Consider the following 23988-nt stretch of genomic DNA (forward strand, 5'->3'; position numbering starts at 1 on the left):
GCAATCTACCTGTTGTTAAAAAGAAAGAATTGGAAAGAAATATGCGTTCGCAGAAAAAGATGAAACATAAAGGCACTACAGTGGAGCAAAACGGCACAAAAACGACACATTGTTCCCCCAAAAATAATCAACGTAAGTCAGACCTGTTCTCCAAAAGAAATCATTTTGAATGAGTATCTGTCCGCAGAAAAATCTTCCACTTAAAGTGACCTCTTTTGGGATGGTCGTCGAGAAGCGTTCACAAAAAGAGATCACGAACCTGACGGGGAACGAGAGGTGGCGCGGGGCGAGTCAATCGAGTCCCCGGGAAGCGCTCGTAAACCATCCGGGACCCTCAGCGAGCGCGCCGTCCCCGGTTGAGCCCGCGCTCAACACCCCAGTTCACACGAGGCGCAAAGTTGACAAAATGCTTCTGAGCCCTGACACGAAAGGAGATGGAAACACTCACCGTTGCGCGCTTCCTGCCCGGGAGCTGCTTCTTCGTGTCGTCCCGGTCCCACGGTCGAAGACGGCGACGGTCGTTCTCGGAGGGCTCCGGGCTGGGGCCGTCGGGGACCCCGCCGGACGTTCTCTTTTGGAAGGGCGCGGCCCGGTTGGCTCCGCGCCCCTGGGCCTTCGGGGTCAGGGTTTTCTGCGGAAGGACAAACGCACAAGGTTATAATTTGTCAATAAAAAAGGAGTGATCCGACGGCGAGGCGTCTCCACCGGCGAGAAACGAGAGCGAAGAGGTTCACCGACGGTCGGGGTGGCGTTTTCAAGAGCCGATTGGCAATCTCTCTCCGTCCAGCGTAAAAAATGGAGGGACGCACTTCAGAAAGGCTCCGTGAAGCGTTTTGTCAAAGCTCGACCTGCGCCAGTCCATGGCGTCGCGCCCCGCCCTCGGCAAAAAGCAAGGCGTCGCCCTGAGTTAAGACAAACTCGGTAGGAGAAAGCAGAGGAGCCGCCCGGGCCAGCGGGCCAGCGCGCGTTTCTTACCGGCGCCCATTTCATCATCTCGATAACGCGACGGGCCGCGGCGTAAACAATTGGCGCTCATCTAACAGGGGCTAATAAAGAGAAGGAGGGACGAGTCGAAGCACTCCTAGCGGGGCACAACGCCGCGTATTAAACCCCGGCCGGCCGAACCGAAACGTTGCGCTCCCAGGGAAGGCTTACATGGAAATACGGGCTTCCCCGACAACCGCGCGAGCCCTGCGATCCTTCCTTAGCTCGTCACATCAATGATGTCATGTTTCTTTTGGGATGGGAGGCTGCAGAAAGAATGGTGCGCGTTGCCTAGCAACTGGACACGTAGAAGAACAGTATCGTTAAATTGAGCCGACGCTCTCGGAGCGCTTCTTTTTGTGGCCGGGAACCTGTGGCTCAAGTGAATAAATTACCGCTCGGGTAGTCTTTAAAAAAAGAAATAACGGCAGCTTTGCGATTTCTAACAGGAGCTACAACTAGTAAAGGGGAGTGAAAACGCCAAATATACCGAGCCCCTTCCTTTTCAAATAACGCTAGCTCGGTAATGCTAATGGTGATCGCTAACCATTAAGCGAAGGCCATCCTACGATCCGGGCGTCCTGGGTAATACGTTACGAGTCGGGTTCCCTCGCTTCAATCTTTTTGAAAAAGTGGGCGGTAGGGGGCTAGCCCGGTAAAAAAAAAAAAAATACGCCGACTAAGAATTATCTTTGACGCCTGAGCCGTCTTGGCGTCAAACCCAGGCGGCGCCGCGCTCCCTCGTGGTCTTTCCCAGGCCTACGACACTGCGTAAATCCGTCCGTTTAAGCGGATATCATTTATGAGCCCGCCTTCCCCAGCACAACTTCAATTTGCCCCAGGAACAACAGTGCATAGACGTCAAATGAATTGCGTAAATATAGCTTACGGCTCCACTCAGTTGACGCCGAGGAAAATAAATGGAGCGTACCGCGCGGACGTGTTCGAGAGGAGTCAATTTCCCGCCCGTGCCAAGAGCGCGCGGAGGCCGAGGCCGAGGCCGAACCCAGCGGAGAGCCGATGCCGCCGCTATTTATAGGCCCGCCGGCCCGGACCCGGAGCCGGCCCTCCCTCCGCCGCTAATTAGAAACCGGGCCAAAGCCGGCCACCTCAGCAATAGGCCGGAGGCGTCCCAAAACGCGCCCTCGCCAAGCACGGCCGCGGGCCCCCCGAACGACGTTCGGCAAGCGCGGCCGGGACTTGAGCATTTGGAGCGCCTGGCCAATTCAAACAGCTTCAGGAGGAACCAAATGCCGCCGGCCCGATTTTAGGGCTGTCGTCAGCAAGATGTGACAAAGGAAGGAGAAAAAAATAAATAAAAAAATCTTCCTTCTGTAATACGGCAAGTCCGGCAACATATAAATACAGTGAAAAGTGCGGGTACAGGAAGAGCTGAAGTTATAAATAGAACGGGACTAGTGACTGCACCTTCAAATGCATATTAAGCAGACGGCCACCGGCGGAACGGCGCTTTGAGTCATTTGTCAAATCCGGGAAAAAAGGGGACAAACTGTCTTAAGATATGGCAATAGCGCAATCAAATATTGCTTTGATCTAAATGTGTGTGGGTGGGGGGGGGGTTGCTCACATTTCAACTGCTTAGAATGCGAGGTCCTTATAAATAGCCGGGTTGAAGGATTTCTTTTACCCCCCAAATAATTCTGGATCGCTTTAAGAGATTTATGACATCACCGGTGAGCATGTGGTCCGTCGACGCTAGTGCTCGCCAAGCAGATCGTTCCCGAACTTCGGATCAAAAGCAGAAGCGCCGAACCCGCGGAGCGGTGCGCGGTAGCAATAACGCCAATGCTAACTATCGTTGGGCATCCGTGTCCGGCAGCCGCCCTTGGGCCATCCACCCCGGGGGGTCGTTAGTTTATAGCGAAAACCTGATCGTCCGCGGCGGGTGGCCGAAAGGGATGGGTCAAAAGGGCGCTGAAGGGAACGTCCGCAAACCCGGCGGCTTCCCGTCTCCTCCGGGGCGGGTTTGAGGAGCTGGCTCCGAGCTCACCGGAGGTCAGCAGATATTCGGGCGACCTCTGGTGACATTTTGTTCTCTCCGTGGACGCGGCCGAAGATCTTGGGTAGACGGCGGAGAATTCCGTCCGGCAAGGTGCGTTCGGTAACCCGGACCCGGAGGTAAAAGGCGGTAAAAGGCGCCGGCGATCACCTTCCCTGAGGCTGGACTATTCCCGGCAGCCGGATTTAGCTCAAAGCGCTAATGTTGAAGGGAGTCCGCCGGCAATATAAGGCAAAGTGAGCAGCGCCACTGAAATGGCAGCTTTTACGGCTTGCCAGAGACTCCTTGCAGATGCGCTGCACTAAAGGCCTGACGAAGGCAAAGAATGAATGGACTTTGCACTGTTGGAATGGCCGTCGATCTGTTCAATTTAAGAAGACGGTTACGCTGAGGTGGGGAAGGGGGAGCTTTCTGGCCACGGTATTTCGTGCGGTGCCGGCAACGTCTCGCTGTCAAGACGGAGAAAGTGACGAATCCCCCCCCCCCCCCCGGCCCTCCCTTGGCCTCCTCCTCTATCGCTGTTTTGGTTTTTCCGACCCGCTTGCGACCTTTGGAGCGCAGCGGTGTGACATTCGCCGTGTCGGATTTACACCCGGGGTGGCGTTTGAGAAAAAAAAAACCAAAAATGTGATTTTCGCCCGTCTGTCAAAACCCGCATTAAGGAGAGAAGGCGGCTCGCCGCCATTACGTGCGCGGACACGAGCCCGTGGCGCGCTCAAGGGCTATTAAATTATCCAGGCAATTACATGTAGCTGATGGTGTCGCCGCGTGGCGTAAGACCATAACTAATGGCTTGTCAGGGCACCGACTCCCCCCCCCCATACATCAGCGGGGAGACGCGGCACTTAGTAGTAGTGACGGCCTCTCTGGGAAATCTCCGGCACCCGCCGCACACCTTGACAGCATACAGCGACAACCGACAAGAGGAAGGGTAGCCGAGCTAAGCGATAACGGGTGGATATTTATGCGCGCGCGTTTGCCAAAAGAGGATGGACTTAAGCGAGCGGAAACATCAGACGCGTGATTTTTCCGTCTTTTTCAAATTCGCAGACGCATCCGCGATTTTTAAGCGTTTGATTTTTTAATTCTTTTTGCGAAATGAGTTTGTCACACACACAGGCCCGCAGTCACTGATCTCCAAAGATCAGTGCCGCCCCCGTCCACTAGGAGGCGGCGTCGCTGTCTCCACTGAACGCGAGCAAGCCTTCTTCGTTTAAAATCGCCGAGCGAAAGACGCGAAAGGAGCCCCGAGCCGAGCGAGCGGTCGTCAAGCGTTTCTATAACGCAAACCGGCTAAGAAAATACAAGCCTATACCGGTTGCCTATACCGGTAGCTTCTTTTCACTTTTTGGCAAAACAGATCTGGGCCAAGGTGTCCAAAAGCAGCGAGGGGGAAAATCGTCTTCAAATCACGTTTCGGGGACGCGAGATGAATAATGATTCCGATGTCTCCCGAGCGGCGCGCGCAAAAGATCATTCTGAGGCCGTTTGGCCTTTCAATCGCAGGACATTCGAGGCCGTTTGGGATTTGGACATCCAGCAAACAAATTCCAATGGAATATTGAGTATTCGGATGGAGGGGTTTTTTCTGCTGGGTAAAAAAGTTATTTAAAAAAAAAAAAAAAGTAAAAATCACATTTGCGCACAGTAAATGTGCGGCGCAGCGGCAAAGCACAGCAGCGGACACAAAAACAACTTGAAATAATGTTGAAGAGTCATCTCTCCGTGCAATTATTTGCCTTCGCGGTTTCAAGAGTGGTTGAATGAAATGAGGCGACGCCGTCAAACCCGTTGGTGCGAATGAGAGAGAAAAAAAAAAAGCTTGGCTATCACCGTCCGCGGTGATGGAAAGGTCAGGCGTGAACAGCACTCGTGTATTATCCAGTAGATGTAGCGCGGAGCCCGTATTTATTGTTGAAGGGGTTCAGCGGCGCCAAGTGCATTATTTATACGTCTCCGCTCTTTGTGGCCCAACGTATCCAAGATGAATGAAGGGGAAGATGAAAGGCTGCCTTGCCGCCGCCGGAGGTGAAGGGCCGCATGAAAAATCTACCCGCGCTGCTTCCGCGCTGCTTCCGCGCTGCTTCCGCGCTGCTTCCGCGCTGCTTCCGCGCTCCCTGGCGCAAGTAAATGTGCGCCCGTTTTTTCCTGGTTGTTTTTTTCTTCCTCCCCACTACAGCGCGTTCCGCCATCGAGCCCGTTTGAAGGTGACGCGTAGGAGGAGACGGATGCGCGCACGAGGCGAAGGAGCCCGGAGCGGCGCGCCGACCGGAGACGTTGAGCTCCTTCCATCGTAACGCAACGACCTTTCGCGGCGGCCGCACGATCAAACGCTCGGTGCGCGTAAGGAGGAAAAAAAAACCTAAACAAGATGCCGCTCACGGCTCCCGCCACAAATAGTCTCTGGAAACGACGACGCCTATAAATGCGGTTATTGGCCACCGTTCGTTTTATGAGAGGCGTAATGATATTCGGTTAACCGGAGGCTTCCGTATTTTGCAATAATTCTCACCCGGGCCAAAACAACGCACGCGTGCCCGTAAATTGTTTTCCCAGCAATACCTAAGCGCGTTAACGAGTTGACCCATTGGAGCGCCCCGATCTTTTTGAAAGCCAACAATTGAGCGCCCCCGCGCATATCTTCTGCACACGTGAACCAACAACCACAAATATGAGCGCGCAAGTGATTTCATCATTGAATTGACTCCTACTAATTGTTCAAGGTACATCAAACACAACGTTAAACTTCCATAGACTGGGTTGCAGGCCCTGGGATTTGTTTGTCCCATCGCTATCTTATAATAATAATCATTTCAAATGGGAAATCATCCCAAACTTGCCATATCCGCACGCGTCGGCAAAAAACGCTGAATGAAAGATCATTACGGCCACGCGAGGAGGAGGAGCGTTCGCACGGGATCAAACCGGGGTCGAAAATAACGCGGACCACGCATTTAAGTGCGCTTCGAGCCGCGGCGCGTCCGGAGCCACTTTTCGGGAAAAAGTCAAATGTTCAGCTCGGGCTCGGTTGTCGTCAGACAGGGTGCGCAAAGGGCCAAAGCGAAGCGCGCTACACTACGCTTCGGTGATTTGTGTTGCGCGTGCGTACCTGCGTACCAGTTATGCGCATCCCTGGCAATGTGCCTCCTGATCCAAAACGCCTAATAAGAACATACGGTCGAGGTAAAAGTCAAGACGTTTGATTGAAATAATGATCCCGAAATGGCACGTCCAACAGTTGGCTTTTGAGCAAAAGAGACGCACGGAAGTTTTCTTGCATTCACTCGTACAACAGCGCAACCTTGGATTCCCCCGGAATTTTTCCCGTCCGGCATCTGAAGAGTATCTATGACAGCATGGAGGAGGTGGGCAGACATGCCTCAGGAAAGCTAACAAGCGCCAACTCAGCAGTCTGATTACGTTTTACAGATCTGCGTGCCAAAAACATATTTGCAAAAGGGCTTTTTTCCCTCCCCAGAGATGAATGACTAGACTAGGAAGAAGCAAAGTGAACAGCTGCAGCTTGGCGCCGTTGGACTTTGTGCGCCCGGAGATGCATTTGTACACGATGGAGACGGCTTTGCGAACCAAAGAGTATCAAGCAAAGAGATGCGTTGATGTTCCTCGGCCGCGCCGGTGATTTGTTGGCCGCCGACCCTCTTCGCGTTCGATAAGAGACAAAGCTGCACTTGGGGGGGATAAATCCTCACTCCTGTGTTGTTTTGAAGCGGGGATCACCAAAGCTTCTCTCCCGAGGGCCAAATCATATTTGCAGTCAGAAATTTTCCACAACGGCGGACTTTTCACAATAGCCAATTCGTCTGGGACTTAACCCCCCAAAAACGCTTGCGCAATCTACAATCTGACTAAAGTTCAAACATTAAAAAAGGTTGTTTTGACAACTTGCTCCGCCGCCGTGGTTTTGATCCGGCAGGGCGCGTTTTCACCCGAGATCTTGTCATCATGAGATTTCGTCTGCGGGATCTCGTTAGTGAAAAAAATACTTGCTTTAAAAGCGCTCTATCTTTAGACCCGAAACAAGGTTTGGTTTTTTTTTTGGAAGTATCGGTGACAGGTAACAATGAGCCGGAAAATAAAACTGTAAGTGAGAACGAAACGGAAGCTGGGGAAGGGGAAGGAAACTCACACCTTGAAGTTAAACAAAGGCTCAAAGTCAAAAGTAGACTTTGCAAGCAAAATAGCGATACCGGGGGTCGCCATACGACGACGATTATGACGGATTCCGCACGTAAGTGCGTTCCATGATTTGAAAAATGTTACTACGCTTACCTTAGTCTTACGCTTTCATTTCCTAGGGTTAGGGTTCCTTCCCCAGAATCCGATAGCTGCCGCATCAAACGTTTTGCTCCTTTTTGAGCAAGGAGGCTTCAAAGACATTCCGCGTTTGCCCTCGTACGGTTTAGAAAACAGGAATGAGGTCAAACGGCGTTTTGCCGCTACCTCGGGCGACCTCCTGGCCATTTGCGCGAGAGGAATGATTCTCAGCGCGCTTGTCGTCATTAGCGCGGCTAGATATCCTCCGCGATTTGGAGACGGCTTTAACGAGGCCTTCGCAAGAGTTTTCGTTTGTTTTGATTAGGCGCCGTTCACTCGGCGACGCTTTCATTTCCTTCGCAACTTCCCTTGCCGACGAAGCCGCGCTTCGTTAAGTTGATTGAAAATATGACATCATTCACCGGGATGGGGTTACGAGTGGCGCCGGCAGAGAAGCCGGTCCGGGACGGACGGGCTCGCCGTCGGCGCGTTGGTTAACACCGGCGCAGTCGACGGACGGACGCGTGCGACGTGAGCTCTGTTGATCTTTTGAAAGTGCTCCAGGTGGCCCGCTCTTATGCAAAAAGATTGAAATCTTTGCACATGTGTCACTTTGCGGTAGCGCCCGCTTTTCAATTTGTTGTAGGTTTGAAAGTGTTTGGAGCGCGCGCTTGAACGCCAGCCGGAAGCGTCGTCGCGTACCTTACGTACCTTCCGTACGTTTGGGGCTCCTTAACGCGTCGACGCGCACGCTGCATGTCGCAAATCGCCGTTTCCAACGGCGACAAATGTGACCCTTGCCCATCGCCCAATTAGAAAGCGTGAAGACCGGGTGGAGCACATCCTTTGTTGAGTCCGATCACTTCTCTCGGAGAATAATAGCGCTTTTATTGGGAGATGGAGGAAAAAGTCCTCCGGGTCGATATTAGGACCGAAGCCGTTTCGGCGCCGCGCCGAGTAGACGGGGGGGACGGGCCGACGCGGCCGTTGAACGAGGAGGCCGCAGAAGAAGTCAGCTTTCTTTTCACTCCGCTGCCGGTTGGCTCCGAGTATTTCAACGCTGCCGGCGGACGCGGCGAGAAGGGCTTTGGCGAATTTGTCGAGCGTAATTGGCAGCCTTGGGTTATTGTGGCGCACGCTCCGGGGAAAGCGCAAAAAGCCGCAGTAAACCCAGCGGGCTATCGTGAAAGTAAGATAGCTTCTCGTGGGCTCCGCTTATGGAGTGATAAGGCCAAGCGCTTAGACAAAGGGCCACTTTTAGCATCACTGAATCGATCTTAAGAGTGCGTTTGCTCGCTCGCTCGCTCCAAACCCCCCGGATGCGCCAAAGTCAAACAACAAAGGGTGGCGTCAACGGTACGCGAGATACAGCGAGGAGGGACGGCTTTCCCGATACTGTACGTGTCTGCAAAAGACGACCGTTCAAATCCACATCTACCGTACGTATGGGCTCTACTGCGGGGCTGCTTGATGATATCGGACGGATACTTCTCTGCGGGTCCCGTAGCCAAGCGGGGGCGCTAAGATTCATTCGTCTATCGGAGATGAGTGATTATTAGGGACGTTTGGCCCGCGAGACTTCTGCGGCCGGGCTGTCAGAGGGAAATATTTCACCCGAGGTCCCATCGGCGGCGCTCGTTGCGAGCGCCTTGCCGCGCACTCCTTGGTTTTGGCCCGGTTCACGCCAATGCGCACCTGTGGGTTTGTGTGAAGCGTTTGTGAAAACCTAGCCGGATGTTTCCTAACGGACGGAAATGGCGTCCTTTCAAAAACAAGCTGTGAATACATTTGATTTCACGTTAGCCTCCTTCTTATAGCCAAGCATCAATCAATCAAGTTCTCCCCGAGGCGGGGAGAAAATCAATTGGATTTGAAAAGCCGCGTCGTCAACGCTCGCCAACGGTATCGCGCGACGCGGGCGGGCGGCCGACCCTTCCGCTGCCATTCATCTTCTGGGTTGGGACGCGCGAGAGGAAAAGCGCTTTGCTGACATGGTTACGGCGCTCCGTCGAGCCGTACTTTCGGCGTCGACGGCTATCGATTATCGAGCCGATATTTGTCATCGGGAGGTCGGACGCAACTATTATCCGGAAGGCGCCAGTCGTTCAACTGACTAAAAACCACTGAGAGGGGAAAGACCAAAAGCTGAAAGGAGGTCACGTAAAAGCCACAGAAAGGACAGAGATGACTTGAAAGGGGATTTTGAAAAAGCCGTTGGCTTAATCCGGCCGCCGTAATGACACGGCGAGGACAAACTAACGCTAACGCGCGGACGCTTGACATTTGCTCAAACGAGAGATTGATATCGCACGGCGGCGATAAGGAAATGCGAGTGGGACGGCCTTATCCGTAAACCCGACCTTGCCGAGCCATAAATTGTTTCTTTTTTTTTTCCTCTTCCCAAAAAAAACAAAGTCAAACCAACTCCCCTGCTAGGTAATTAGCGTCGAGGCAACTCTTCCGGATCCAACAAAAATACGTCAAAATGTACCGTAACGCCTCTTTCACATCAATAAAAAGCCCAGAGCGTACACTAACAGTAAGACAAAGCGCACGTTTGCCATTTTGGTTTTTTTACAGGCTTTACGAGATCGCTGAGTTTCAAAGGAAGCGGTCGCCGACTCCATCGCACCATACGGCTATTTAAATAACGGCTTTAATTACCACATGTATACCGCCCTTACAGTATCCGGCAAAATTATGCGCTCACCATCAAGCCAATCAGATTGACATCGTTATGCCCCGCCCGGCCCGTGTGAATCAGAAAACTACAAGTCAAGACCTGCCATCAAAAAACTTAGGGCCGCATCTTCATTTAACCCTAAGCCAACCCGTTTTAGTAACGACGGGAGACCGTTTCTTATTCGGCAGCGAGAGCACACGGAGCAATGGCAATAATCCCGTCGCTGGGGGAATTCACGACAGAGCCAACTAGCTTTAGAAAGCGGATTCCATACCGCAGTCGTCCGCGCCAAGGAATCTCGTTTGCTATGCTTGGAGCGCAACATCTTAAGATGAAACGCGTCTCTTACGTTCCGTCACCCAAAGGTACGGCGTCCCGCAGCGTGAACGGCAGTCATTCAAAACGACGTCACCGAAAGGCCGGCGGCCCGCGCCGACCCAAGCGTTTGAACGAGGCGCCGTTCGTACACGGCGGTTCGCGAGAGAGGGGTCGGCTCCAGGCGCGTATCCAACCGGTGGGGTTTGGCGCCTCCCGCGCGGTTAACCGCCGCCGCTCTAGAGGTCGCTTTGAAACCTTTGCGACTTTAAGCCGGGCGGACACAGAGCGGCCGGTCGCCAACGGCGCTCGCCGTTTTGCCATCGCGGGCGTTCGCGGAGCGCCGACGTCAGACCGAGCCAGAACGGCGGCAAACGCATCCGAGCCACAAAGGCGGCCCGAGCGCGTCGGGTCGGCGTTACTCACCTCCAGAGCCTCCAAGGTCACGAAGCCCGTGATCGAAAAGCCGTCGATGACGTCCTCCTCGGCGGAAGCCGACCCCTTCCGTTTTCTCCGCCGGGGTCTCAAACGGGACGAGGAGGGCTCCCTGTCGCCCTCCCGCTCCGAATCCGACGAGAAGCCAAAGACCGAGCCCTTAACGCGATCGCGCTCCCATCTCCTTTCCCGATTCCGCTCCGATCTCGACTTCTTCTTCTTGCGCGGGCCTCTGCTTTTCGCTCCGTCCATGTCCTCCGTAGGGAAAGGTCCGGATAAAGCCCAAGTCCTCGGGGCTCAAGTCCCGCAAGCGCTCCCGGATCCCCTCGGATTCCGGAGGGGGGATATCAGCAACGCTCGGGTTCCGGGGAAAGCGGGTGACATCCGGCGGGCCGAACCTCTCCCGGGTCAGGGAAAACCGCATCCGCTCACTAAACGGAGCTCGGTCCCCGGTGCGGCGACGGTCCCCGCCGGCGATCCCTCAAATCCTGCGGCGGCGAGCCATGGACCCAACGGCGAAAAAGATGCCCCGTCCGCCGCGGGGGAGCTTTTCAAGTCAAGGCGAAACTCTGCCGAGGGAGCGCGTTCGGCCGCGGCCGGTCCGGCGCGTGACGAGCCATCTTTCCTCCTTCCCTCTTCTTCTTCCGCGAAACGCGGCCAACCTCCCGTCCTGTGGGGTCGAAACACAGAAAGCCATTGGCGACGGGATCGACCGCGCGGCGGACCATGCGCGTCGCGCCAGGAGAATGTTCGGTCCGGTCCGGTCCCTTGGTCCGCCGGGCCAGAAAACGTGACGGCGCGCCATTACGTCTTTGAAGACTACTCTACCGACGACCGGGGCGCTCCCTTCGGCGCAAGCTTTGGCCTCGATTTTAGGATTGCGGAGCGCACGCCGGGGTTTGGAGACCGGAGCCGCCCAGCTAATCGCTTTACGCCTAACGCTCGCGACATTGGGCGCGTCCGCTCGCGACATCGGCACGCTTTTATTTTGAACTTGTCCCCGGCGGAGTAACAAGTGCCTCCCGTTTGACACGACGCAACGTCGTTCCGCCATCGGGTCGCGTCGCCACTTCGGGGCGCCAACAACCGACTTGATCACGCTGTAAGTGTTGACGGACAGCACTGTAGGCTAAATTAGCCACTAGCTAGCAGCGCTTAAGTGCTCCATCCCCACTCATCGCCACTCAAGTCAAAGGTGCCGTATCTTCAGTTTGAAAAAACACAAAATACCCGATTCAGACATGTATCTCATTTAAATGTGCGGTTGCGACCTGTCCGTACCAATCAAACGAATGCAGCGAGACGATTTGAGGCCGTACTCGGTTCAATTACCCGTAAAAGAAACTTGCATGAAGGCACATTTCCCATACGGCCCGATTTAGACTTTTTTTTTCCCGCGCCACCGTGCCGAGAATCTATCAAGGATCGGGGGCGTTATCTATTCCAAAGTATTGTGACTAAGCGCAAGCTGGGCTTAATAATCACGTTCAACTTTGGACCTTTGGCCTACAGTGTCACATTTGCGTCATCATAAAAATGAAGCCTTTTCACTCGCACTGCTGAGATTCCGTAGCAACAATAAGCACACGATAGGCAAAGCTTAAGGGAAAAACGTATGGCGGAGCGTACTGAAATAATAGGACTATTTGTACCTTTTCTGACCACGTATTTTTTCTCCGTGTGTTGCTCAGACGGTTTTAAGATCGTGGGCGAATTGGAGCCTATTGGAGCGAGGCGAGCGAGTGGAAGCCGGGCGACGTCCCGGACTGCTCTCCGGCCGTCGCCGTCAAACGTTTGGAGAATCGATCGAGAATTGATCTCGCCACGCTTCATCTCTTCAGATTTCAGCGGTTTGCCCAATGTTTATTTTGCGGTATCGGCGAAACGAAATCGAGTACGTCAAGCGAGGGACTGAGAACGTAGCCGACTTTTGACAACCGAGAGCCGATACTTTCATACGCGCTGCAGGCTCCTTCTGTATCGGCTGCGTGCCGCGTACGTTTTGTTTTGAACACTGCTGCTGCAACGGCATTTTGCGGCAGGTTAAACTGACGGATATTTCTTCTTCGACAGATTATGCTTGCTTTGCAGGAAAGGGACACACAGCGATGATTGCTTTCCAAATTACAAATGACTACATTCGAATTTGAGGGAGGCTCAAATTCAATTCAAGGAGACAAGGGCTCAAAACGATGATCCAATTAAGTCATTTAACGATGGATTAACTGGCGAGATTGGCTGACCGCGAAAGGGCAAATATTTCCCGCCAACATCTTAAAAACAACTTTTTGGGGGGCGCCTACTGCGCGTTTTGCAGCCGGAATACGGGCTAAAAACTTAGCTAATAACGCTAATATATAAAGCTAATAACTTGGCTTGGCCGCGGTACGAATCGTGCGAGACGACCTCCGCCGTTGCTCATCCTGTGACAACTTCCATCCGCTCAAGTCACAAATCGTCAACTTAAGTGCGGGCCCAAATCGATGGCAGGCGGATGTCGAGCCACGACGGCGCGGGACATGCAATCAAAAGCACACCTTCGTATACGCCACCGTCGCTGTGGAGGTATTGCGCCTCGAACGCATCGGCGAACGCACCGCGGGCAATTTGTCACAGTCAAGCACCGCGTTCAACTTGCCATTGTCTCCTCGGACTCGGCTTGTCATGCCATGTGGCTCGTTACTGCTTTGCACATGTAGCGATCCTGCAAAGTGACTTCAACGGGGGCAACAAACGCACGATTCGCGCGTGTAGGCATTTAACGACGCAGAAAAAACAAAAAAAAATGTCATGATCAGATGCACCTTGACCACAATCAATTCGGCAGCGCGCCTAACCTGATGCACATCGAAAATCGGCTCCGCAGATGACACGCGCAGCTTCAGCAACCAAACAAAAAAATGTTCTGCGCTCGTCTTTCCCCCCCCTCCCTCCAGCCTAGTAAAAGACTCGTCCTCCCCGCCTTTGCTCACGGTGTCTTGTCGTCCGCCCGGCGCTGTCTGTCAATAGGAATCTCCGGTTCCGTAATCCAGAGCGAGCCGGCTCCCCGACCCGCATTTCGCACTACGACCGACGCGTACGGCGCACGCAACAAAAGCACGCATGCCTCTTTTTCCTTTTGCCCTCTCTGTCCAAGACGCGTCATGCAATAGCAAGAAATGCAAACCCTTGCGAGCGGGGGAGGGACCGTCCGGATAAGTCGCAGTCCGTCGCTCTATGACAAAAACCCAAAACAAAACAATAAAGCGCGAGCGGGTTTGGAGCCGGCGGAATAGATCCGGCAAAGGAAAGGCAAGCTCCGCTCTTCCCCGGGCTCAGACTTCCAGGATCCCTCCCGGAGAGCGAGCGGGGCGTAGGGATACGGCCGTGCCGCAGTGCCGCTTTGCACGCTACGCGCTTCCTCCTCCGCGCAAATAGTGCTGTCTGTCTCGCTTGGCCGCCACGCCGATCTTCTACGGAGGAGGACTGGACTTTTTGTTTCCAATACAAAGAGTTAGTTGTGATCTGAAAGTTTTGCCGGAATTCTAGGGGCTCGCAAAAGCGGGCGGCGGGGATGCCGCCGTCCGTTCTTTTCGGTATTCTGAGCTCCTCCGGAAAATCTCTACGGGATGTCCGGTTTTCCGGCCGAAAGTAAAGAGGATATATTTGGACACCGCAGAGGACCGAACATTTCCGCTTCATAACCGGTCAACTTCGCATTTGACCGGCGCGCTACTTTCCTCCTCCTCCAAATCTCTTTGCGTTCATTTTGGTCCGAGGAGAATTTGCCGGCTGCATTTTTGTCAAGATTATCAAAAGCGATGAGTAGAAAAAGCGATCAGTGTTCGGCTTCTGCGTCTGCATCCGTCATGCCAAAAAAATAACCTCATTTGATTCGTAATTTCGTGCAAGTCGGTCTTCTGCGTTCCTAATTGTTTTTCGCCCGGCAAAAAAAATCGATGTTTCATTTTCATCTGAATACTCAATATGCCCATCCAATTTTCCCTGATCAAAAAGATACGGTACTAAATTGCGCAAACAAACGACTAAACAAAGGTTTGCTTTTAAATGTGTCTGAAACGGAGGCGGCGATCATGGAGCAGAGCAATGAGAGAACGCTACGGAGAGGCGGCGCCGCCAATCTGCTGCGCCGACGGATGATTTCCCGCGACCGGGGTCCCGCTCCCTTCGGTCTGACCGGGCAAAGTGCAAGCCTTTGATTCGGGTCGGCCATTTGACCGTCGGCCGACGCCGCGCCGGGCCCCGCGACGGCCCGCGAACGTCGCGCGACCCGACTGGGAAACGCCGCCCGAGCCTTCGCCGACTCCCTAAGACGCACGCGCTACTGTCGATGCCGCATGCCGCTGCCAAATTAGGTTTAGCGACTCGCGTTGAATAAGCGTGACGCTTTTTCACAAAAGCGGCCTTATGTCTCCGATGACGAAAATGGAGCTATTGCGATCCTGCGCTTAATTCTTTCAAATGACAAATCTTTTCCCTTCCTCACCCATGCGCCTTCACGCTTGACAGCGCTATGTCAATAGCTCAATTAGCCAGGTGTGCGCGCGGAGGTTAATGACCGCATCAAGTCACCGAAGGGATTATGTCACTGAAAGATAGCGGCGAAAAGGGAGGGGGGAGGGCCGCGGTCCCAGCGGCGGGCGAATTGCCTCGCGAGAGCTATGAAAAAACAAACCGGCGTTACATTTGGAAGGGAACAGTGGATACAAATGTTTATTTAACTCCCCCTTTCCCAAACATGACAGGGAACGTTAATTAGGCGGTTCGGCGTTGCTTAGCAAGTGCTTCCGGCCGTAAAACGCCAATGTTCCAAAACGTCCCCGTTGCTCGGGAGCCGTCGTGGAAATAAAGCGCCGCCGCGCGCTTCCCCGCCAAACAAACCGCGAGTAACGCCGCGGCTCGGTAAAAGGCCGGCCGGGCTCCTTCCCCGAATCGGGCCGGTAACATCCGGGGAACAACGTCATTATTTCGCTCGTCGTGGGAGGGGGGCAGCGCCGACGGAAGGAATAAAGTCAAAAAACCCCCGGAAGCGGACTCGCGCCAAATGACCGGGAACAAACGGGATTTGAAAAACCTACGTCGCGACGACCGCGACGGATGACCCGAGAGGAACCGAAACGGGGAACTAAATACACTCCAAAGCGGCGGGGCGACCGCCCGACAAGGCGCGAGCGGCGCCGGGAGCCGACCGGCTGACGCGAGGGAACGGCCGGCCCGGGACGCGACGGGACCCGGCTCCTCCGGGGGAGGCTTCTTCTAACCCTAACCGCGCCTTCAAAGGGGTCTCCTCCACGGACCCCCTCCGGCTTTTGATATCGATTTGCCGCGGGAGAGGCGCGGCGAAGCGCAGGCACGGCGCGCGCCGTATGCAAGTCCGGGAAAAGGCCCAAATAAGCAACCGCCGGCTAAATTGCGCGCAAACTCGCTCACCCCCCGATGAAATTCTCCCCCACTCCCGCTTCACGCATCCAAATGATTCTTTTTCCGCTCGAACGCATTTCCAAAGCCGCGTAAACTCTCAAGTGGGCGGCGCCGCGCGTTAGCGGATTTGCCGTTTTCCACATTTGACAAAACCCGTTTGTTTTCAAAAGGTCGAAACGCGGGGCCCCGAGAAGGGATGAACGAAGGGACTCTTTCGGACGGAAAGGAGTAAGAGCGGCTTCTGATTTGTTTTTCACCGAAGGCTCTGGCGTAATCCCAAAAGATGAGGTTTTGCGTTTGCTGTTTTTGTTTGGACCGATATTTATTCACAACGATTTGTTTCGGGGAACGAGCCCGTTCGTTTTTGTGGACAAATATGCAATCGGTGATTTATTTTTGCAAACGGGCCTCTACTGTAATCCCACGCTTTATATTTCCCATATTTTAGCCGACAAATATTCATGAATAAAAGCGATTTGGTTTTAACGACGGATTTTTTTTCGAGATTCCGAAAGCGAGCTCGCGGAGCTTCTGCGTGAGGAAGCAAAAACAATCTAGTGGTTTTTGAATGGGGATATTGGATGGAAACGTTCTTTCCAAACGGCGGAAGCGCCCCGTATCCCGCCCTGTATAGCGGCCAAAGGGGCCGCCTCATTTACCGCGCGTGCGCTCGCTCCTTCGTGTGAGCGAAAGGTACTTTTGTTTAAGCCGCCGCGGCTCCGCAGAGAAGAGAATACAAACAGGGAAGATTATTGCTGGCCCGGGGCCCGGGGCCCGGGGGCCGAATTATTGAGAAGGTCTCCCGCCCGGCGGTTATTTGCATTTTACCGGAAGGAGATATTGGCGCTTTGCTCGGGGCCCCGTCACGGTATCCCTTTTCCGTCTCGTGACGTTCCGCGGGCCGGCGCTACTGGCGCGGCACATTTGGGGCCGGCGTTGGAGAAAGACGAAAGGAAGCTCCCCCGGCGGGCCCCGCAACGGCGCCTCGCTTAAACGCGCCAAGATGAATGGTTGGCTCCCACCTTGGGGAACTATTTGCAGAAGAATCTCTCCCCTTCCCGGATGATCTCCCGGCTTATGGGCTTTTCGGGCAGCGCCGCCTCCGGGGGAGGGAGGGCGAGGGGGCGGGCGGAGCCGCGTTAACGGAATGGCCTTCCCGGAGATGGCTCGGGACCGGGACGCGGGGGGGAAACAAACGTGCGTCCTCGACGGCCAAGAAACCCTTTGAAGCCGCACTTAGGCCTACGCGAGCGGAAAGTCAAGCGCCGCCTTCAACGTCATAAGCGAGCGCAAGGATCGGTCCGGTCGACCTCGCCGATTTGAGGAGAAAGGTCGAGGGCCGCCCGGACGGCATTTTTTCGGTCGGGCGGAGTCTGGAAAAGCAGCGGTCTTTCGGGGCTTTCTTTGGGTCGGGGTCTCAACAGAGCGGGCTGGCGGTTCGCGCCGGGACAAGTAAGGGCTGAGGGGACGGCCCGAAAAATTCGGGGGGGCCGCGGCGCCCGGAATCTTTCCGTTTCCTTTGACCGAGGCGGCGCGGCACCTAGTCCCCGCGCCACTCCGAGTCGACAGAAGCTTGGAGGTTCGAAGCCGCGCGGGCCCGGTGAGCCGCGTTGGTCCAAACGGGCCTTCCGCGGCTATACCGGCGCCGCCCCTTCCCTCCCGCATTCACTCTGCCTTTCTGCCCTCCGTCCGCCACATTCCGCGGCGTGAACTCTCCCCGACCTTTTGTCGCAGCCCGCCGCGCCACGGTTCTCGCCGCGTCAAAGTCATGCTCTCCATTCCATTGAGCCGGGGATGGCGGTTTATGCGTCGCGCCGGATGGGGCGGCGTACGGAGGGGCGGGGAAGCAGACGCTGGCTGACACGTCTGCCGTCGCGCGTAACGGACGTTACTTACGCGCTACCTTAAATTTCAACGTTTGCAAACAAACGATCAACTGGATTTTTATTTCCAGGATATGTGAGGGTGTTGAGATAATAGCTTTGGCGTTGTTTCCGGCAGGTGCTTGAAATGCAGCATCGCTTTGGGGAACTTGAGAAATCAATCAGCCCCCCCCCCCCCCCGTCTGCACCCTTATGGCCGACCCCCCGCCCGAAACCTTTCATCTCCCTCGGGGTCCTTTGGGTTCATTCGGAAGCACCCGCCCGCTTGCTTGTTTGTTTGTTTGCGGCGGCCCGTGGCTTGTAATATTTGGAATATGAGGGCGAGGGCGCTTACGGCGTTACGCGTCATGCTCGCAAAGGAAGAGATGGTGTAAACAAAGCGTTTCGGGGACTAAAAAAACAGGGGCTATTTTTTATTGGGAGCGTCTTTTTGTCGCTGGCTTTTAAGCACGGGCTACGTCGACTTCCTTTCCTCGCAATGATTGAGATAGGCGGAGTCCCGGGCTTCGCTCCGGTCGGCCGGAGCCGGAAAACACTCGATCCGTGCGCGCCTCCAGGCGTGACGGGCTGGATCCTTCTTTTTTTTTTTTTTTTTTCATCTTTGAGTCCCTAACTGGAGGACGGAAAAAATATGTGCTCTTTATGATAAAGATATAAAAATGTCTCTTCGAGGAGAGGAGCCAATTAGGTTTCACGGTTGCTTCATTTCCCCTTTGCAGTATGTTAGCGTAATAACGTCTCCATGAAGCGCGAGGGCGGCCAACGCTAATAAACCTTCCAAATCAATGCAACGGCACCTCGATTTCCAGAAAAGTCGACGTGGAAATAAGGAGCGATTGGGGCCACGTTAGGCTTTCCTTTGGGAAAACGCTCGGAAGCGTTGATTGATGGATCGAAGCGTTGTCTGCGCCGATCCCGGCGGTTGTTTGCATGCTAGCTTAAGTTAGCGTCCGTCCCTTGGTTTCGGTGCCACCGGGCGGCGCGCCGAGACCACAACTCGAGCCCTGTGGCAAGATAGTCTTTGCCTATTTGTCCTTTCAAACCAACTAAATACTTTGATTTCTTTTTGTGGCGGCGCTGCAGTGGTGTGCCAGGTCCACTTTGCAATCGGGACTATTTTGTATAGTTGGAAATGTGATATTACCTGTTTGTTTGGTTTTTTTTTTTGGGGGGGGGGGGGGGCGTCTTCCTCCCTCGCGGCCATCGCAACACTGCTTCCATCTGCAAGAAAGTTGGCAGAAATATTCAATCAAAAAGAAGTTTTGCTCATTTGTAAAGTATTCATGGAAAGTCACTTGGCAAAAGCGACCCCCCGCGCCGCCGTGCGATCTATTATCTCCGCTTGTACGGCGAAAGCGCGCTTTGTCCGAGCACGGGCGCGCCAGGGACTTCGGCGTTTGCGTCAGGCTTCGGTCCGGATGCTAAAATCCGCCTTCCGCTTCTAAACAGCGCGTCGCATGTTAACGAACGCGCCGACGAGTTGAAATTCAGGGGCTGACTCGGAAATCTCCGCCGGTCAAATTGCTTCCCGGTGCACAAAGGGAACGTTTGCAGATAACATGTAATTGCAAAAAGCCTCGCCGTCTGCAAACGAATTTGCGTTCAACTAAAGGAACGGGGCGTTCGGGCGCCGTCCCGTCCTCTGCGCGTGACCGCATTTCGTTCCGCGGGGAAACTTGCAAAAAATAGGGGAAAAAAATAGGAGAAAAACATGAAACGTCAAGCATGGTTCTGCCGGTTCTGTTGCGGCAAAGTGCCTTCCCCGCAGATATGTGCGGTTTTGTCAGCGCGCTTTTTGATTGCCATCGATTCTCCGGCAAGCGCAGGGGCCACCGGGGTTAACGGTGAGCACGGGGACGGATGTTTTTGGTCGTTGACCGGAGTGATGGCTCCCAGCCTCACCTTCACCGCTCAAGTGAGGATGGCAGGCGGCGCCGCGACCTTTGCGGAGCAACAAATATGCTCCCTGGGGTTTTTTTTCCCTCCGGGTAGAGCAAATTACAGCGCTTGTTTTTAGATGGTAGATTAGAACTGTTGGCAAGGGGAGACAAATGCAGGACTTGGAAAAGAGCGTTAGCGCTTCCGGTCCAGTTCATTGGCGAATATTTTGGGGGGGAATATTTGAATGGACGGAATAAAGAGTAGGGGTTCACGCTTTCTAAAACCAATGGACAGCGACAGCCCTGCCGGCGACCTAAGCAATATTCTCGTGGCGTCGGGCACTTCGAGCAAACGGACGGCTCCCGGCAGGGGAGCCGTTCCCGATTCCGTCTCGTTAAAACAAACAAGAAAAACGTTTCTGCGCAGGCAGGGTTGTTGATTTAGCGGCCCGGTTGTTTTTCGGCCAGAAAGGGGCGCTCCGTCGGCTCCGTCCCGACGCACTGGGGGAGGAGGCGCTCGCCCAAGGCCGAAGCGCCAATTACACCGAGCCGGCGCCGCTTAAATGTCAAGCGGCTTTCCATTAGCCGTAGCGCCGCGGCATTCAAATGGCATTAGCCCCCATAGCGCCGCCATCTATCGCGCGCGGGCGCCTCCTCCAGATGTTGTCGTTGCTTTAAAGCGGGGCTTCTCCGCCGTATTTTGCAAAGTGAGGAAAGGCTCAGCGTTTCCGCCCGCGCTGCCGACAAGATCAAAAAAACGCTCTTCAAACTCTATCCTTTCCGCCAGCTCCGAACGGTATGGGCCTAGACTGGTAAAGCCGCTTGGTGGACTCCCCCCGGCCCCTCCCCGCTTTTACCGGCCCGGCCAGACTAAAAGACTCCGGACGGAGAAGAAAAAGCTAAGCGCCCGCCGGGGAGACTACCGTCGCCGAGTCGGGCGTACGGTCCGTCTCGACGGAGAGTATTTTTTCCTCCCGTCGTGCGGCGAGTCACACCCCGCCGAGCGACATGCGGCGGGGATGTAACGACCGTCTGGTTGGAGAGACAACGCGTTAATGGGCGATTCATTTGTTTTCTTGTCCGGCCGCACCGCGTGGACACAAAGCAATTTCTACCCTCGGGCGGCGGAACGGCTTTGACCGTTGGGTCCGACGCCATTAAAGAAAGGAAAGCGCATCCAAACGTCCGCATTTGTCTGTGGTGAGATGAAAGGGGCCTTTGCTTCCGGGGGGCCCCGACGAACGCGCTCCAACCACTTGTTGGGAATGTCTCGCCACAGGCGGACGGCGCTCGGGAAAATAAAGCTCGATGACGGGGCTGGGGGGGGAAAAAAAAAAAAATAAAAAAAAAAAATCGGCTAATCCGCTCGCGGTCTGGAACGGAAAAGAAGCGTTGGCGCTCATGTCCAAAATAATAACCGCCGCTATTTATGATGTTTGGTCCCAAATGACACCCCCCCCCCCTTTTGTTTTGAGCCAAAGCGTGATTATTTGCAAATTCATAGTATTTGTTTAATCCCTGCACCCGTTGCGCCTGGAGCACAAAAGTCTGATGTTAGCTTTTGATTGCCTGCCCAAGAGGTGCGGAAAAGTGAAAAACGCTTATTTTCCTAATGGCCGAGCTTATTAGGGCTTAAACGAATGCGACGGGGCTTTCGCCGCGGCTCTTGATGATATCCGCCTTTCCTTCATTTGCGCTTTGCGGTTCCCGCCGTCCGCCGCTGGAAAGCCGGCCTCCGTAATCACCGCTAATAAATTAAGCCCCGTACAGCTGTCACATCTCATTTGGACTCATTTGCACATTATTGTGTTTGTTTATGTTCAGGATTGGCTGAAGGGGGAGGAAAAAAAAAGGCTTTGACTGGCAAATTGCTGGAATGAAGGGATTTTGCTGACATCCTTATTCCCCGGGAATAATTGTCAACTGTCAGGAAGGCACGATGGCGGACACGTCCCGAGCCTCCAACGCGGCTGTCAGATTTCAACGCGTGTTTAAAATACATCTTAGCTTTATGTGCGGACTGTTCCACCTGCTCTCCAGATTCTTTTGAAGGAGGACAGTCATTTAAGAGTCAAAAACGTTCCCGTTCGTACCGATCACTTTTTTTCATCAATCGACATGATTCAAATATGAGGTTACAGACGGCGAATTCATCTCATAGACCAAAATTTACGGAGAGGGATTTGGAGGAGGAAGCAGAAATGGGGGCGCCGCCAAGCGCGATTTAACATTTTTCGCAACCGAGGACGGTTTGATGTATGCAATGAGCCGGACCGCAGCAAAGGGCGCTCAGGCTAAACCTGTTGGCTAAGTTCTACGGTATTCTGTTCACTGCGGAGTGAATCAAGAAACACGGAAAGGAAAATTCCGCAAGAAGGTAAGTAGCTCACCTTTGCAGTAAGACCCGTCCATCGCCGCATACTAAGCGAATGTTCAGCTCGCGTTTTAGTGCGCTGCTCGGACGGACAAGCATGCGCCGCAAAAAGCGCGGGCGCAACCGAGCCGGAGAAAAGCGCCACGCGCACCTGCGTCAAAACACCAATTACACGCGGGCCCGATTCGGAACCGTAAACGCCGCCGGCCCGCGCGCCGTTGCGTTGCGTTGCGTTGCGTTGCGGGGACCTCGCAAACACAAACCGTGAAAAGGGGAAAGGGAGGACGTTTGGATCGGTCCTTCGAAGCCGACCGAAGCCCGAGTCATGAAAGGACGCCTTAGGCTTAGGCATTCGGTTGCGGCAGGCTTGAAAAACGCTAGCATAGCACGGCGCTATCGGTCGCGCCTATTCGTGCGGCGCTTTTCATACACCAAATGACAAAAAACGTCGCGCTATTAGCCCCTAACAACCTACGCACATCACATTTTTTCTTTTTACTCTTAAAACAGCGATGTCAAAGCCAAAACTATCAAAGTGCGCTGGCCTCAAACTCTTGACACGCTCGGACGACTCGACCGCAAAATTCAACCGCCATCAATGGAAAGAGCGTCAAATTCAAATATCGCACGCGGTGTTTTGACGCAGAGGTTTTCAAGCGCCCCTCCAAACTCATTCGGGGGCAGAACAGCTCAAAACAACGGCGGGGCGGGGCGGAGGCGGGCGGCTACCTGCGTGGACGCCGGACAGCTCGGCGCGACGCGTCCAAGGCAATGCGGCGCGGAAGAAAGACCGAGGCGATCGATAGCAGCCGTTGGTGTTCGGGGCCGGCTGATTGGCAGAAGGGCTGAGCCGGGAAAAAAAGGGCTGGAGGGCGGTGACGTCATGATTATTTTGGCCGATATTATTCGATGAATCGCGCGGCCCTTTCGCCGATACCTTCCGGACGAACCCGTCCGTCCAGACTGCGTCTTACGATGGCGGAAACGCGATGAAAACAAAGGCGGCTGACAGAAGTGTGGGAAAAAAATGCTCAAGACGCTAAATGGAAAGGATAACCCTATTAGCGCCTTCCGTCCCCCTTTGGGGACGACGATGATTGTCAACGTGTCCGTCAAGCCTCCGCCGCGATGAAACGCGCCTTCCCATTTGGCGCGGGAGCCAAATGAGCTGGGCTCCGCTAATTGAATCAAGGAAACACCTGGCGCGCCGCATACTGTAAAGCGGGCATGTCCAAAGCCAGTCCTCGAGGGCCGCCTATCCGGCATGTTTTGGAGGTTTCTGTTCTCCTAACACACCTGATTCAAATGATCAGCTCATCAGCAAGCTCAGCGGAAGCCCGACAACAAACCCGATCATTTGAATCAGCTGCATTGGATGACGGAAACATCAAAAACATGCAGGATAGGCGGGCCTCGAGGACCGGCTTTGGACATGCCTGCTGTAAAGGGATCCACTCCCTCCCGTTCATGCGGCCACGCACGCCAGACGACCTTTAGCCCCTCCGTATGCGCGAGAAGGCCCGGAGCGGCTTTTGGCCACTCTGTCGTAAAACACGGGGAATCGCCCGATTATTCGCACCGCACTTTCACGCTCATTGAAAAGTGAGAGTCGGAAAGGTTTTCCGGGCCGGACGATACCTCCCGGCGGGCCGCGCCCGCCCGTGCGATTCAAGCCCAACGGTGGCGCGACGCCGGTTTTTCGAGCCGCTTTGGAATAC

The 23988-nt window shown here is 54.4% G+C and overlaps 1 protein-coding gene across 9 annotated transcripts in view; it reads right to left on the reverse strand.

The window, feature by feature from the left end:
• auts2a (activator of transcription and developmental regulator AUTS2 a) overlaps positions 1 to 19210 on the reverse strand; it is a 129632-nt gene extending 110422 nt beyond the window's left edge. For 6 of the 9 annotated variants that reach the window (XM_088440610.1, XM_088440609.1, XM_088440606.1 and 3 more), the window contains exons 1-3: positions 13879 to 14031; positions 10704 to 11382; positions 449 to 631 (exon numbers count right to left, since the gene is read on the reverse strand). In XM_088440610.1, the coding sequence (XP_088296736.1) occupies positions 449 to 631; positions 10704 to 10964 (444 nt within the window). In that variant the 5' untranslated portion in view covers positions 10965 to 11382; positions 13879 to 14031. The other 3 variants (XM_088440604.1, XM_088440602.1, XM_088440603.1) reach the window with 3 other exon arrangements.
• Positions 19211 to 23988: the final 4778 nt, after the last annotated feature.

This window comes from Hippichthys cyanospilos, chromosome 18, assembly GCF_059441005.1.
Source record: "Hippichthys cyanospilos isolate Australia breed blue-spotted pipefish chromosome 18, RoL_Hcya_1.0, whole genome shotgun sequence".
Classification (NCBI taxonomy): domain Eukaryota; kingdom Metazoa; phylum Chordata; class Actinopteri; order Syngnathiformes; family Syngnathidae; genus Hippichthys; species Hippichthys cyanospilos.